The sequence below is a fragment of the Diadema setosum genome, chromosome 16 (genome assembly GCF_964275005.1).
Source record: "Diadema setosum chromosome 16, eeDiaSeto1, whole genome shotgun sequence".
Lineage (NCBI taxonomy): Eukaryota > Metazoa > Echinodermata > Echinoidea > Diadematoida > Diadematidae > Diadema > Diadema setosum.
In genome coordinates, this window is record NC_092700.1 from 33,969,480 (window position 1) to 33,987,628 (window position 18,149).

The 18,149-nt window shown below is 37.6% G+C and overlaps 1 protein-coding gene across 1 annotated transcript in view; it reads left to right on the top strand.

Annotated features, from left to right (window-relative positions):
* The first annotated feature begins 5,504 nt into the window (after nt 1–5,504).
* Nucleotides 5,505–18,149, top strand: part of LOC140239425 (uncharacterized) — a 53,122-nt gene continuing 40,477 nt past the window's right edge. Inside the window, exons 1-4 of the mRNA XM_072319263.1 lie at nt 5,505–5,644; nt 6,659–6,754; nt 8,220–8,451; nt 16,547–16,639. Of these exons, the coding sequence (XP_072175364.1) occupies nt 5,582–5,644; nt 6,659–6,754; nt 8,220–8,451; nt 16,547–16,639 (484 nt within the window). The 5' untranslated portion in view covers nt 5,505–5,581. The remainder of the gene's footprint in view (nt 5,645–6,658; nt 6,755–8,219; nt 8,452–16,546; nt 16,640–18,149) is intronic.

An 18,149-nucleotide genomic window follows, 5' to 3' on the forward strand; every position in this document is an offset into this window, starting at 1 on the left:
AAGTGGGACGCGGATTCGAATCCTAGCTGTCTGCAGGCCACCTGAGCGTCGACAATGTCCCACCCATCGTCGGTCATTGTACCCCAGACATTGTTACACTGGATCTCAACTCGACCTTCATATTCACCAGAACCTCCGACAAGTCGCACTTTACACGTTCGGATCGATTCAAACACACGCCAACATACAAAATGAATAAGATATAGATAAATCATTTTTTGTTCCGTTATAACAGAAACATTGTTACACCTGCTCTCAAATCCGTCCTCGTGGTCACTTGTGGTCGTGGCCACCTGAACCATCAAAACTTCGCACTTTATACAATCATTCACACACACACACACACACACACACACACACACACACACACACATGGATAATGACTGTAGAATAAATCATGGGTGATCTCGAACCAGGGAGGTCATCTCCCTGCTCGAACGCACCATACTGGGATGTATGCAAGTCATAAATATTCGAATGGCAGTCTTACTTTAGCGAGGCAGAAAATAAAGTTGAATGGGGCCTACAACTTGGACTGATTTACAATACATGAGAGCTAATTCTACATTTAGATTGCGTAATAAGGAAACCAAAGCCCAAATAAGATATAAACGTAGATTTAGTGAAAGCAACAATATTAGTAGAACACATCAGTGAAAGTCTTAAGAATTTTTTTTCATTTTTTTTCATTCTTTCTTTTTCATTTTTATTTATCATACTTCTCGTTTATCAATAATACATAAAAAATAATAGCACAAGTTCTTTTTTTTTTTACTTTGTCAACAATATAAAAAAATACATACATGATAAACACAGTTAATGATAACTGGTCGAAATCAAAGTGGGGTTGTGTACAAGAAGAAGTGTGATGAGACCTACATGAAAGCAAGATTGTTTGGATGTAAGCCCCGGATAATCAGTGTTTGTGAATGAGAAACGGAGAACGGATAGAAGTTAAGACCAGGTGATTTAATGGTACCAAATAAGGGAACCGAGGTATGCCTATATGATTTAGAAAGTTATGCATAATTATGATTAAGAAGTAAAAGAAAAAGCAAACTATACTAAAATGCAAACCATAATTGTGACAAAACTACCATTTGTTTCCAAAATATAAAGGATATGATTTACGTAATATAATATATAAAAAAAGGGCCTGAATATACACTTAACTGTTAATCTGAAAATCGGATAATCGATTCAAAGTTTTGAAAGTTTCGTTGCCAATAAGGAGACTACTACACTTCATAACGTCATTATGTGATATACAACAATAATTTTTAAGAAAATATACAAGAAAATTTAATACTTTTCATTTTCCTGGCTTCACGAAAGAGGATTTGATTTACCTCTTTCTGAAAGCAGTTGAATAATATCACTCATAGCATTTGTCAGTATAAGTCAATAAAATACAATATTATGCTTTCATGATTTTTTTTTCTTCTGCACATTGTTGTTCATAATGAAATGGTAAAGTATATCAGTCTCCTTTATCCAGCAATGGCGGCACCAGAACTTTGAAAATTCTAAATTTTAGGGCGGATTGTCTGATTTCCCCAAAGCTTTTCCAGGTGTCTTCTACTAATATTGCTGCTTTCACTCAATGCACATTCTGTATCTGTGCTTTGTTTTTCTTTAAGTCGAGAATCTGGCACAACCGGGAAGGCACAATATTTTGCAGTAAATATAGCGTCTTACAATCCTATAGTGGTTTCGCGAGCAAGCTTTGATGAAAAAATTTATTGAAGATGTCACCGTAAAGAAAGGAGTAAATGTTAAGTGATGCCATCGCAAACAATCACAAAGACTGTCATATAAGTCTGGTTTTCACAGAGTGTTCACAATGGTAATGTTCTGTGTCACACTGTGAACTGATGATTCACAATGTGTTAAACGCTGGAATTTAACACTACGATTAGATTTCACACTGTGTTCACACTATGTTTCTCACACTGCTATGTGGGACACTGTTCTTTCCAGCAGTGCTGTTACTTGCATTTACACTGTTTGATAACATGGATTTCAACTCAATCGAATTCAATTCAAATGGTTTATTGGGAATTTTCTGCATTGAATAAATATTATTTATACAGTCATTTCTTTTTGTTTTCAAGACAATGAGTGTGTACATCAGAACATAAATGAGATATACGACTCGTGCACAGATTAAAGGGATCGTACAGTTTTGGTTGAGACCTAATTTCAGGTTTCTCACATTCTTTTTGTGAGATAATGAGAAACCTCTTATGAAATATGAAAGAGCATGCAATTCTATGAGGAATTCAACGTTTATTTGATGAAAATTGGTTTTGAAATGGCTGAGATATCCAAAAAAGAGCGATTCTAATAAAGTGTGGGACCCACACTTTATTACGATCGCTTTGTTTTACTTTGTTTTTGGATGTTTCAGTCATTCCAAACCCGATTTTCATCAAATAAACTTTGAATTCCTCTTAAAATGGTTTGCTCTGTACTATATCATAAGTGTTTTCTTGGTATCTCGCAAAAAGTTAAAAGCCCAATTCTCATCTTCACCAATACTGTACTATCCCTTTAAAGAAAAGAATAAGAGAACACATCACAACTTGGGAACCACCCGCGATAAAGTGAATCAAGTGATCTGACCAAATTATGGCGCATGTAATGGGGTAATCTTTACAACGGTACATCCTTTAACACCATGCAGTACTCTAAAAAGTCTCAATGTCTGTGAGTAAATGAAACAGACAAAGCTTGAATGAAACTTTCTTCTTTTCCACGATTAAAAATATCCGTGACACACAACTATATAACAATGACTGAGACCAAGAAACAAAGGTTCGCGAGTGAAAGCTGAGACTGCGTTTTCCTTTTCAATTCACATTTCATTCAATCCCCTTACGGTAAGGACTTTGCAGAATGAGGAAGTCAAGTGTTAACAGAATCAAAATAGCCCCCATCATCTGATCACGTTCTTTCTCAACTGGCAGTACGTATGCTTCACTGCTACTACCTTGTTATGATTATTGTTATTCATTTTTGGGTTTTTTTTTTTGATACTGCGGGATGGCCTTTTATGTTTTTGTAAGACTGCTTTCCATCGACAAAATCATTTCCATAAGTGCTGTTTTCCACAGTATCGGTTTTGATTGATAAGGAAGGAACAACTCACATTTGCCCCCTTGACAGTACTCGGTGCAGCTGCTCTAGGGTGGACGTTATGACATTCGCAAATTTCGTCCTTTTATTTCGGGCAACGAAATTAATCTCTTATTGACCAAACTAGCTTCCTTTTGAAATCATCCATCTAATTACCTGATCCAAGATTTAAACAAACTGTGTAGTTTGTTTTAATCTTGAGTGAAAAAGGAAATACTGCACGCTGAGTAATGACGAAATATTCGTATAGTTGATTTTTTTCGACAACCACGCCTTCTTTTAATAGCAACAATGAACTTCAGTTACAGATGTATACAAATGGGATTTCATTAATCCAAGGTTCTTAATAAGTAGAACTTAAGTATCTTGTAAGTGTTGGCTTAAAACAGCAATGCAGGTGCTAATAAAAACCTTGAATTTATCTAGATGATTAGGATGTAGTGCAAATGACTAGTGACAAATTTTAGCGTTCATTTTTGTCATTACATTTCCTCATGAGAGTGCTTTGAAGATGATTTTATATTAGATAATCATGCAAGTCCGTATTTTCGTGCAGTGTTTATGAATTCTTTCATCAATATTATTGAGTATTTGTGTAGATTTTAAACATGTCGGCCGTGCTAAGCTGCACGCAGCCTTTCCAATACGAGCAGATTTCCGTCGCGTCCACAATCGCTGTAGTTTTCCCACTTGTGATTTCGATGCCGTTCAAGTACCAGGTAACTTCCGTCGAAGCGAAGACATCAGAGGCAGTGCAAACAGCTCTCACTGGGCGATCTGCTAATAATGGCGTTTGCACCTCTAGCCTCACTGACGCTGTTGTCATGATAGCTGGAGAGAAATAAATATTGATAATGATCATTAATTGAGAAAATACCTAAGGTCTAGACGAAAAATCATGACGCTCTCACGGAAAATACCAAATGTTATGCACAAATTTGTGTTTCTTTTTAATCTTGACACAGCTTTTTTCTCTGGCTCACTTTTGCCACACGTTGATCTATCGAGTATCAATCGATGAACACAACGAGAAACGTAAAAACAATGTTACTGGAGCTAAAGGTTGTTGAACTCTATATACAGTCTTTTATGATCACACTCACCATAAGTTTCAGCGAACAGTAGTAACTTGATAAAAATCAGATGCATTGGATGCGCCATTTTCTCTGCCAATCTTCGCCTGCTGTACAACGAGGGTTTAGGCAAGATGTCTACCAACACGGAAGGATGAGGAATGTTTATGTAGTACATTTTAGTTTCTGACACTTGTTTCAGGCACGCGACCCTATAACATGCAGAATATTGAGGCGCGTAACAATTGGCCAATCAGAGTTAATGGTGATGTCATTCTAGAAAGTAATGCGATCTCCTTTTCTAGTCACTCTTTATTCTGGAGCAGTGTCCAATTTCGACGATCATTTCTGTGGTTTTCAAAACGAAGTAGGCACATCCTATACAATTTTGTCCGCCCACTTTCCCAACGAGATTGGCCTATGGATCGATTATTAAATACATTTCAGGCTTTCAAAGGGGGAAAAAAGTTGTGAATTGCTCTGAAGGATGTTTCATGACAGTAAGCTACAACTGTAAAGCAAAACACGAAGCGAATTACCATTAGGGCCTATAAGTGCATATTTTATATGACACATACAATAAGTGTGCGTTATAAACGCTAAAAAGTTCATGTTAGTAGGCCTACCCTACACTTCTCGGAACAATGTACTAAGTCTGTCACTTTTCACGAATTGTTGGAAAGATGTTAGAGAGGGACATTATTTTATAAGAAACTTGTAGATCACGCTAAATTTACGTCCGACCTTAGAAGTTACTAGTCGATCCCTGATGACAAACCATCAAATTGTAGGGGTTGTTTTGACTTCGTGGTTGTGTTCTGATGAGTTGGGTTGTATTTTGTTTTGTTTTGTTTAGTTTCAGTTTTAGTTTTTTCTTTTGTTTTGGGATGGGTGGCGCGTGGGGAGAGGGGGGTTAAGGCTCAATATCAATGTAGGCCTACTGTCTGTAACCCACCTGCCTCTCACACAGCTGGCCTGGCAGCCCTGATGGTTGGGTCTCTCGCGGTTGCTGTGTGTTTATAATTATGTGCTGTGTAGGCCTATCAAAGAGATTTTTCTCCTCCCCATTGGGGAAAATCTCTTTGAGGCCTATTCATATTGCACTATTATATGGCTATGCCTTCTGCCAATGCACGTATGCACCAGGGAGGTGGAACCTCCCTGTATGCACATGCCTGTTGCCGTACGGATACCGCCCACTGACCCACCCCACCCCACAGCAGTGCCCCCACCCTGGCCGCGCCCCACCCCCACTGCTATATAATTATGATCGAGCTGAGCTGAGCCGAGAAATCCTAGCGTTGTGTGGGTCAGTGGCATTTCCATCAACCCTCGACGCAGAAAAGGGCCGAGATTTGGAACGTATCACGATGGCAACTCCTCAGAAGGTCCAGAGTTACATCGAGAAGCACAGAATAAATGCATTATTTGAGGTAAGATGGTGTTCATATCGTGTAGAAATACACTGCACTCGTCTACAAGTGTAGATTTCTAGTATACTAGGCAAACGAGTTCGAGTTGTGTGGTCCCGCACCTTATAATCGGTGTTGTTCATCCGGTCAGCGCAGCCCACACTTGCCTATACACACTGGCACAGTGATGTTGAAAAATTAGACGTATTTTACTGTCTGTGCTGTGTATAATAACACCTCATGTTACATGTACATGTTCTGTATGTAGGCCTACTGAAGAATTCTTAGACCAGATAGGCCTACTTGTGTATTTCAGCTCAGGGGGGTGTTGGATAAATAAAATAAAATTAAACTTAAATTTACTGGGATGGAGACCGGTTCACCAGTGCACTGGTTGATTATTGACATTGTTGATACCCTTCTCACAAAACGGGTGTAAAGTTTAGATCTAATCCTTTTATAGGAGAGAAAGAGAGAAGAATTCAGCGCCGATGTCAGGCTGACACATGCAAAAATCTCCTCTCAGACTACAATTAGGCCTATATTTGGTATATGGTAAATACAAATGGAATCTTCTTGGATTTTTACAACAGTACGAGCACATCTAAACAGTGGATGTACTGAATAAAGGCAGGCCAGCTCATATACAGGTCCTTTTAGGAGCACATGCACATACAACGTACATTGTAACCTGTACTGTAGCTTTACATTATTTATAGAATGAAAACATGTCAAGCGTTTGGGCGCAAAGAAAGTACCTGTGAATATGTAGCAAAATGTATTGCATGCACTAAGTCTCATGAATTCTATTCACACAAAAATGATTACGTGAGTGTGTGTGTGTATGTGAGAGAGAGAGACACACACACACACACACACACACATTCATAAATATTGTGGATGTTTTGTTTGCCTTCTGTTAACGATTGCAAATGCTGTGTAGAGATTTCATTTACTTATTTACCAACAACAAACTGCTCTTGTATGGTACTTGTACATTGTATCTTTATTCTGTGTCTGTATTATTGTTTGCAGGACTTAATGAGCAGACTGGTTCACAACTTGCCAGCAGAACCAGTCCCCTACCTCATCAAAATACTGCAAAAATTTGATGAAAAGGCAAAGAAACAGGTAAGGAGACTCAGCAGTAAATGATTGTAACTCTCCCCTTCTCCCAGTCAGCGTATGATTGCTAGCAATACACATATCATTTGGATTTTGTGAGTATCGATAATGCATCATATCATTTAAGCTTGTGCAGCATGTAGTGTCATGGAAATATTGTGATGGGGTGCTCTATTATTATTTGTATTGATTATTAGTTGTTTTTTTAAATGATACTGGGCTAAAACATGAAAATTGGACAGATGATACCATAATGTCCCCTGAGCTACATCACAACCGTTTTGCAATATTGCATTTCACTTCCATACATGTGTTATTTGAAAGGTAGAGTGCCTATTCTGTGTAAGGCGGGTTAAAAGGCTGGCATACTTATAATGTATCTATTCAAATTTATGAATAGTATGTTTTGTGTGAGGACAGAGTAGTTGTGAGCTATTTCATCCCTCTGTTTGCAATCGATGAAGTTTGATTCTGGTACCTGATATCCAGTTTACATGAAATTTTATTTTGAAAGTCAGGCAAGCTTCAGGCTGATATATAGCTCTCTTCTTTATGGGTACTACCTTTTTTAAACCTTTACTTGGCTGTAACTTGCCACCTTTTTTTTTAATCTGTTGAGGACGGACTGATTTTGCTACAACACGCATTTCCCATAGACACCTGTGCGAGTATACTCGGGACTCGTCCTCAACAGGTTACATAAATCAGCATTCTGTCAATCCTTTCAAACTTGACCTAACTTGACGGTAAAGTTAGCAAGCCCACTCGGGTTTAGCAATGTGCTTCCAGACCAACAGGAAGGCTATGGTTACACAATGCGGATTAGAGGGATTAGGAAATCTCTGTTCATTGACAATTAACTTCCAGACACCTCCGAGCCATTTGGCCTAGAAAGCACTCCCGTGATGTGCCAATCAGTGAACAAAATACAGTATAGGGTTAAAGAGGATACGCATGATTTGGATATGTTATGGTATGTTATTCTATGTTATTCTGTGTCAATGTGTAATTTTGTATGATGAGATGTACATCTGTGCAATTTAACCTTTGGTCACCACTCTGATTTTTAATAAAGACCTTTTCAATCAATCAATCAATCAATTATTATGTGTATACTGGCCCATTGTTGTTTGAAGACCAGATATGGTACTTTCAATGAAGAATTTCATTTAAAAGCTTAATATGGTTAGATGAATGTATTTTTGCTTAATATGCATGTAGCATTCAGGAAAACATGTATTGTAATCCTGCATTGTTCGTCTATACTTGAGCTTAATGTTTCGAGCAATTCCTCCCAGTGTTGTTGGGGGTGGGGGGGGGGGGGGGAGGAATGACTTAAATTTACCAGTGGAATGCTACAATAATAGCTAATATCTGATTATAAAAATAGAAATAATGAAACCCCCAAATTTTTTATCCTTTCATTATCAATGGTGCGTGGAATGATGAAAATGGTGTTATGAAATTCTAGTTCAAGGAGAATCCCGTTGCACCCAAGATCAAGACACCCAGCCCGGGGCTGTCCCGCACGGGGCCCAAGGTGCGTCCGAAAGATCCCCAGTCAAGAAGCACCCCTACACTGAAAACCACGCACCTCAGTCGCAGCACCCCGCACCTGTCTAAAGAGACTACCAGCCCAGACAAGGGTGGGGCAGTGGGCGGGGCAGCAGCGGGCAAAGGTGCCTACTCCTGGCAAACTTCTTGTAAGTTACCTGCAGGTTTGATAATCAATCCATTACTTTCAGAAACCAGTTGTACCATATATTGATATCAAATCTACTGAGAGCTGCCATGTTTTGTAGGCAAGGAGTTAAATATTCTTTTGATTCCTTCAACATGAAATCCTTTTGTGATCATTGCATATGTGACCTTGCACCTCAAAACGAACATAAAGTCGCACACACTGATTTTGCGTGAGGACTGAAAATAAGTGAAATGGGTCAACCTAGCCGAACTTGACTTTTTCATATTTTCTTAAAGAGCGGGTCTTCTTTTACATAATGCTACAATTTGGGATCATAAAACGGGCTGGAAAGTGTGTTTTTTTAGCAGTTTATCTCGAACATTTTTGGTAGAAAAGTGTGATTAGGTGTGTCTGTAGAATCCCTTTTTCTTTTCTGAAAAACCTTGTCCACACTCTTCACTTTCAACTCTAATAACTTTTGAAAAGATAGTGCTACTGCTTTGAAAGTTAGCATTAATTATAGACAGAATGTGTTAATGAGGCATGCTTAATTTCAGTTTAATCTGATAATCCCTTCATTGTTGTTACTCTGGTGGTTTACTTCCTGTTTTTTGTCCCATTCGTCGCACAGCCAGCACAGATTGGTAAAGATTAAGCGCTTGAATAGACACTGTATACTTCAGAGCCTCTTTTCTCAGTTCACACTTTTCCTGAGTTTGTGCTTTCTTTCCAATATTTAGATAGGTTAGGAGAGTCCATTTGATTTGAGTTATACATCATTTTAAAGCTTAAAGTCTGCTCTTTCAGAATATGGTCTTAACTAAAAATTCATGTCTGGCGACTTTTTGTTTGTTTTGAGGTGCAGGGTCACATATAAGGGAGCTTTAGATTTTCACAGTGCAGATGTTCAGAGGAAAAAAAAAAACCCTGTTCAACGAATGTGCAATGTTGCTTTCAAAATCAATTTTGCATCGCCTGAGTTTTCTCATCGAGTTGTGGGCCATTTCTGCATCTGCTCAATTTACGACGCAGAGAGTTACTGATCAATGGGAGCGCCATTTTTTAGACTTTTTATAGGCTGCGTCTTCACGTAATCTATCAAAAGCTACTTTGCAGGGAGAGAGGAGAACGGCCAATGCAATTGTCGTCTAAACGTCCGTGTCGCAAATCTAAAGCTCCCTATTGTCATTTCTCTAGAACTTTACAAAGAGTTGTACAAGACTGTATGTGACCGTACATCTCTGCATCTTCAAGATTATAGCATTTTAACCCCACTTGAGTTTCAGTGACCTTTACTCTTCCAGACTTCAAAGGACCTAATGCTGGTATTGATGTGTGAGTCATCAGTTTCTAATACGGTGCCATGCAAATTTTCTCATGCCATTGTTCCGCTCTGTCAAATGGAAGCTTGAGCTCTTTTACCTCTGACATCACAGACAAATTGAGACGATTTAATCTGCACTTGAGTTAATAGATTTTCTGTCGCATACAGTAGGCCTGACAAGCTTATATGCCATGGCATGAAATTATTATGAGGATATATCTTCTATTGTCTGTCATTATTTCTCAATTCTTTTTTTCTCCCTTTATGTGATAGAGACAGGTTTTTGAGACTTGAGCACACAAATGCAACATTTCTACAATATGATAAGTCATTTACATGTAGATTTGTACATCAGTAGATTCCAATATTGCAGGAAGATTAAGCCTGTTTGGTAGAAGCATGTTTATTGTTATGCAAATTTTCTTTGTTGACTTCTTTAAATACCAGTTCATTACAGTGATGTAGTTTCATGTTATCAGTCAGATTTTCCAAATGCTTCTTTTTGGTTTTCTAGTAGTTTGAAATTTATATTATCATTATTATCATTTTGTTTAGTGTTAGCTCTAGATTGAACTTATAAGCTAGTTTACAGCATTTCTGTGATAACAGAAAAAAAATTGTAATCAAACGAGCATGTGTTGTCAGCTGTTTCAGATGAATGCATATGCAGAATAAACATCATCAAACTTGATGTGTTCCATAAGTCTGGATGATCTCTGTACAGTGTATGTTAGTAGTCAGGTAAATTGCACTGCAGTTTCCACTTTTATAGGTTAGAATTTGTAATTGTTTGAAAGGCTCCTGAAGTGGTATGCACTGTTGAGTTGGCATAAGCCAACCCTCTAGGGGCTCGACAGGGGAGATTTCATTATTACATAATAAGATAATAAGATTACATTACAGGCGTGGATCATATTTTCCCAGTTTGGAAAATTTTGCTGCATGGTCCTATACGCTCACAGAGTATCTGATATTAAATGCAAATATTAGGCTATGAGAAAAATTAGGGTTTAAGATTAATGCTAGATGCTAAAAAATATTGAAAATTTGTATTTGTGTGGATTTATTGTACTGTATTCATTTTTTTCAATAAATTGAATTGATGGATTAAACCCTTCCGCAAACGGTTTTCTCAACATGGATATATTTGTTTGTAGATGTCTCGATAGTTACAGTCTACAACATAATTCTCAGAACTTTTTTATGCGGACTTTTTTTTTTTATAGCATTTGAACAACATCGTACAGCTCAGTCAATCTCTGAAATTGAGCCGTTGCAATTATGATATACTGTTTCTAAGATTAGTTTCTATGATGAAGCCTCTTTTGAATGTAACTCTCAGCCCCTACTCCTTTTCTGCCTAATCACTAATGCCTAGATGATAATTTGGCATTGTTAACCAATCCTTGCTCCCCAAATGCCACTGCCTCTGTCTCATTATTCATTTTAGCTGTTCCCTCCAGGGGACTACAGAGAGGATATCAAAGGCCTTGGGCCTCAAACATGAAGAGGGACAAGCGTAAGTTTGTACCTAGCCTTTTGTCAAGGCCCTCTCACTGTATGGTGGCGACCGAATGGGGGCGAACGAAGTGAGCCCCGCCAAGCAGCACATCGCGAGAGCCTTTTAAGATCTGATTTGCATACTTATGTTTGAATAGCCCTTTGAATTATCAATTTTTGCTCTCCGAATTGAGGAGCAAATATCGACCAATCAACGTGTCTGTCTGTTCGAGCTTGATTTGCATATTGTGAATGTATGCTGCAGACCTCCACGGGAGGTCAGTGATGCATGCGATCAGGCCAGACAATGCCAAGATGGCAGCGTGCCATTCCATTGGTCCACCGGAACCCGTGAATATGATTATTCTCAAGGGTTCCTGTGGTCATGAATGATAATGTGTAAAGCAGATATCAAAAGGCCCTCGCGTGTCGTGCTTGGCTGGGCTCGCTTCACTTGCCCCCATTATAGCCATCTTACAGTGAAAGGGCCTTGATAAAAGGCTAGTTTGTATGCAGCTCTGTCCCAGCTCCCCACGTATGCATTTCTGTGCTCGCTTTTTTTCCCCTCTGCCATATATAGTGACTTTGCTTGCAAAAACTACTTAGAACAGAAAAACACACACATTCTTGTAAGATGCTTCAACCGGGGTTATATTTTGCTGAAGGTAACATATAGGCATATTCCATTCCATTGTATTTATTTTCCTCTTTTTTTCAATAAATTGACTAATTGAAATTGAAAACCATTAAAAAAAATGATATTGAAATTCAGTTTAGTAAGTATTGAAAAAAAAATCAGGTTTCATGTAGTGTATAGACACTGTGCATACATACTGTGTAGCAATCAAAGATACAATGTACGTGTAAATATTTTCAAATTTCCCCATTTGAATAATTTTCACATACATACAGGTCCTATGCCGGGTGTGAAATGTATCCCAGGTTGCCTGGAGTGCAACACTACAATATCCCAGATTGAAGCTGTTTGAAAGAACACACTTTATATACACACACAAAACACCCCCAAGCTCACTTAAAACAGCATCCAGGAAGCCAACAAAGTAACGGAAGGAAATTGGTCAGGAACGGTGTGAAGTATTTATCACTCATCAATAAACCCATAGCATGCAACATTCTCATGGGGCCTGTGTAAAATCTGTGGGGACTTTAGAATCTTGTAGGGAGAGGGTTAACATCAGTCTTCAGCCTGCCGCACAGAATGGCAAAATGAAATAAGTGTGAGCATTGCATGATTATTCCCAGCTGAGCTCTTGTTTATAAAGTACCATTGGCTGTCCCATCCAAGTCCCCTTGATGATTCTCATGAACAACAACCTGTACGTGTTTTAACCTGTCCCATACTGAATTTTGAAACCTCCATAGACTTAAAACAAAGGCCATCAGGTTCCTGTATGGAACGGATTAAGTCATTATGTGCCATGGTGGAAAATCCCCTTCGTGCCATATTTTTCTGAGACAGCAACATAGTCATGCTTTGAGAAAATATTCTGTTTTTCAGATCTGTGTAACTTTTATAGATTTTTGTTGATAAAGCTGGATGTGTAGTGAGCAAAGTTGTAGAGAAAATGCCAAGCTCTGCTTTGATGTAAATTGATTGATTGTTTTTCTTTCAAATGACCAGTAGCTGGATTACTTTAAAGGCATGAGTTTTGCACACAAAACAGTGACAGAAACTTAGAATTTACACGCAAATTCAGTAGGGAACACCGCCTGCTAGTCAATCACCACATAAGATACAAGCTATATGTGAGAGGAAAAGATTGTGAGAAATGATTTTATAGTGCTGTGGCATGTTTTGGCGATTTATTGATTGGTCTGGGCGGGTTTGTGTGTTTGAGCAGAATATGCAAAGTTGGCATTCCATCGACTGAGTAGGGTGTGCAAATGTGGCACGCGAATGTGGCTCATTTAAACACAACCCAAACTCCCCCCCCCCCCCCCCCCCCCGAATGAGGTCTGATAAGACTCTGTATTTACAGCATATAATACCAGCATTTGATGTGATGAAAAAGGGGTCTACTGCATTTGAGTTGCCTGTGAGTGTGTAGTTGTGTTCATGTAGTGTGCAGTTTCATCTTTCTCTCCCAGAAACTCTGTTAATAATACTCCTTCTTTTGGTTCTTTTTCTTGTGTGTGTGTCAGAGCAGTAGTTGTAAGAGTTTTCTGTAACTGATTTTCTTTTTTTTTTTTGTAAAAGCTGTCCTGCAAGTTCTACCTTATGCTACCCTGTGAGTGAATATAGTGTGTGCTAGACCAGGCAGGTGGAAAAGAGAACCAATTCAATTAAATTCAGTTCAGTTCAGTTCAGTTCAGTTCAATTCAATCCAATCCAATCCAATCCAATCCAATCCAATCCAATCCAATCCAATCCAATCCAATCCAATCCAATCCAATCCAATCCAATCCATCCAATCCAATCCAATCCAATCCAATCCAATCCAATCCAATTCAATTCAATCCAATCCAATTCAATTCAATTCAATTCAATTCAATTCAGTTCAATTCAATTCAATTCAATTCAATTCAATTGAATCATGGTGGAAACTCTGTTTTTGTTTTTGTTTTTGTTTTTAAATGACTGATTTCATAAGAAATAGGCCATGCAATACTTGGCGCCCCATACGTTTGTCCATGGTTTAAACCATGTACAAATATTGTACATGTACCACCTTTTCTTCATCCTTCTCTTTCGCTGTCAATGGCTTCAAGTATTTCTCTCTCTTTCCTTTCTTAAATTTTGCATGTGATTCCTGTAAGTGTCCATTGCAACTGCTCCAAACAATTCCTCTCAATTTCAACACTTTGTATACTGTATAGCAGACCGCAAAGTGTCCTCTTTGTTTCACCATGCTGCGTAGAAGAAAGACATCTCTAGTGCTGTTGTGAAAGTGTAGCTTGGTAGACATGGTTTTGAGACTGAAAGAGTTGGATTCGAATTTCTGTGGCATATGATTGTTCCCTCTGCTTCTGTAAATCTGTGCAATTATTGTGCTAGCTTACAAGCACATGGTGCTCAGGAAATTGTATATCAGTTGGTGTTTGTCAGTTTTCGAGCGTAATTAAAGAGCACTTGACTTTCCATATAGAAGGTCTGGAATATTTCCCTGAATGCATGGCATTAACAAGTTAAAGGGGTGGTATACACGATGTAGTTTTGGTTGAGATGGGGGATTTAAACTTTTTGCGAGATAATTAGAAACCACTTATGGAATATTATGTTAAGTACAGTGTGTTATTGCATGATAAACTGATTTACTTTCTTTAATTTTACATTCAGACACAGGATTCAAATCATGTTCAGGTTTTTGTATTTCTTTACAATGTATAATTTCCACTTTTGAATTGACCGTAAGTAGCAAAAATATGTGCAAATCATTTATTTACTTCATATTGTAAGTCAAGATATTGGTGTACAATTTGTTTGAATGTTAGTTTATGCAAGCTTTTGTCACCCTAGTTTGTTTTTGGTTTTTTTTTTGTCTTGTTTTCAGTATGTTTGGTTGGCAATTTGAAATAAACTTGAAATAAACTTGGACTTTTTGATGTTAACTGCGCTAAACAGCCCCAGTGAAAGCACTTCGATCCCCAAGTTGTTACACTTTTTTCATCAAAATACTAGGAAAATTATTAATGCGCTGTAGAAAATATTACAATTGAGCAATCTTTGCGGAGTAATTTAAGTTTTATTGAAAACTTATAGTTGCTCCATTTATCCATTTTGAAAATATCTGTGTATCTCTTTTATTCTGCTGTGATTAGTAGTGTGTATTCAAGCTTGCATGGCAAAAATGTGGCTCCATAAACATTTCCATATGTGTGATCACCTCATTATACTGACTTTCAATTTACTAGTGAGATACATGTATTACATTTTTCTATGTCTTTTTGAGTCCTGCAGTGAGCGTTGGTTGTCAGTTATTTCTATCTGTAGCAATTCAGCAGAAAACTTTTACTTGTTGTATTCTCCATGGATTGGTATTCACAATTTGATTTCTTATCCACCAAAGTTTATCATTCGAGATATTTATAATATGCCCCTGATCAATGCATGCATTTAACTCAGTGTTCATGGATGACTGAGTAAACTTGATAGGTTGTAATTAGTTAGAAATTTTGCATAACATTTTCATTCATGATAGTCATTATTGTAGTTGTACAAGTCCTAGGTTCAAAATCAAGTCAGTGCTTCTTTCTTCACTATCAGCTTCATGATTTTCCCTCCGAAATGTGTGTTCAGAAGTAGAATTATGTGTACTTGTTTACATCCTGATGTAATGATGATAATCTTAATGTTTATCATCATGAAATAAAAGAATAAATAAGATAAATGTCTGTAAAAGAAATTTATGTTTTTGAAGAGAGTCCCCGGAACCCTAACCAGTTCTTTTCCCTTTAAGCCTGTGAAGAGATTGCAGCCCAAAGGTAGGACCCTTCAAAGCCCTTCCCTGGCTTCCACCCCTCTCCAGAAGTGCTGAAATGTTGTACTGTAGTGTTGAAGACAGGTGGAGAAAAAAATCCAAGGATATTGAGAGTTTCCCCGTGTGAACAAGATATCAATGTTGAATTGTACTGTATGAGTGTGATGCTCCACATGTAGACCGAATGTACTACAATGCCAGTCATCTCTGCAGTAGGAGGTTGAAGTGTCTCATTCAGGTCAAATTTCTGCAAATATGAAGTAAATTTTTGGACCTTGAGTGACCTCTGGGTCATTTTTCTTGGAAGGTTGAAACTGACAGAAATGTATATCATGTAATCAACTGATGCATGGTAACCTTGTGACAAATTTTGGACTTGTAGGAATATGTTTTACCATTTTGCTGGTGTACCATTTTGCTGGTGTTTCTTTATAGAAAATATGGAATGCTGAGAAATGGTCTAGAAAAAAAAAATAGTTGCACATAGTATTAGAAAAATGTAGGATGGGCAGTTTTACTTGATGGTTGAGAAATGAAACATGAATATTTCGTGAGATAAAAAAAATATGATAGAATGTCAAGCTTGAACTTGATACAAAAAAAAAGATAATAAAAAAATCATTATATCTGCTCTACATCCAGTATGATGAGCTCTGATGTACCTATTATATATTTCAAATACCAAATCTTACCGTACTCAAAGCAGAACACATACGGGTGGAGGTGGGGGAGGAAGGGGAAGAAAAAGCTCAGAAGACTATTGACAAGATTTGAGTGTTGTAGAATGAAACAAAGCTAATGATATTATGTTGATTTCTGTGCCATTCCCTAATGGGTGTGTTCCCACCCAGCTGTCCCCGGAATCTACGGTGAAGACAGGGGCTATGAGAGACCGTGGATAGCAAACATGAAGAAGATCAAGTATGAACAGTCCCTACAGAAAGGTGAGTGTGCGGTTTGAATTCTATCTCCATGCAATCTCCTTGGGAGTTTGCCATGCAACATTTATTTTCCAGTTCATCATGATTGGCAACCAATTAATGTACATTTATGAAAGGGAGTACTTTTGTGCCCATTGGTAGACAATGTTTATTCTCATCTTGTGACACTCATAACACTCAATGGTGTCACCCCCATTACAGGTCTTATCCTATATTGGATCAATAATATTTTTTGTTTTTATCATTGCAAATGATATGAGCACATGACTTCTTTTCCACAATTCCTTTCTTCTTTTGTTTTTCCATTAGAATATTTTTTTTCTCTCTTTTTTTTCGTGTCATATCATATCTTGATCCACATTTTACATCTCTTAATTTTTCCCCCTAATTCCCCAACTCGTTCTTGCCTTACTCCCTTTCCTTTTGTCTCTTTTCCATTTATAACCTTCCCCATTTTCATTCATTTTTCTTTTGAGAGAGAGAGAAAAATACCCACATATTTTACAACTATTTTGCAATCACATATGGAGACTTTTGCATGTCTGCCATAAAAAAAAAAAAAAAAAAAAAAAAAAAATAGAAAAATCCATTTCATTTTCTGTTTGTTTAGATTTTCAATTTTGATATTTCAATCATTGATAGCGTCACGAGGGGCTTTAAACATGAGTGAAATGCCTTGTTCTATCATGACTACCAACAGCAACATTAATGCAGCACTCGCTTCCATTTACACCCAGAATTGTCATGTTTACCCTTTGAGGACTGCATGTTTTCTTTTGTCTTCTTTTCACATGTATGTGTGTGATCTATAGGCATTCTCCATAGACCACAACTAGAGATAATTTTGTTTCCTCCATGTACCATGAATGAGTTAACAAGGTGGCTGACATAGACTAGTCTACCCTCAAAACATAAGTATATAATATGCATGCCTTCTCACCCTTTCGCATTTGAATTTTCTAGACTTGACTTTATGTCCTTTGTCATAAGTCATCGCTCATGTGCCTATATCATGTGCCTATATCATTTGCAAAATTACAATACTTGCATGCATCAATAACACTGGAAAGTGCATCGCATCAGTATATTCAACTTCATATTGGAAATCTTGGTACATATGTGATATTTGAACCCCCCCCCCCCCAAATTTTTGGTTTCAGCTGACATTTAACTTGCATGCATGTTGTATGATGTTTTATGATTGTGAGGACTCTGTTAATATAGTTACTCTGTTTGATATATATTATTGAACAAACAACAGTATTTTATTTATCAATTATTTCAGTAGACTACACTTGGGCTTTTAGTGGATTAATCAATAATTTGGATTTCTTGGAGCAGTACACGTTAGTGGTCTTCCTTGAATAGTACAAATATGCTTTATATATTGATTATATACATATCGTGTAATGGTTGATATGCTATTTAATTCAATGACATTGTTTACCAGTGGACATGCATTTATTATCTCACCACATCACCATATAAGGTCACAGACAGTCAAGCAAGGGAA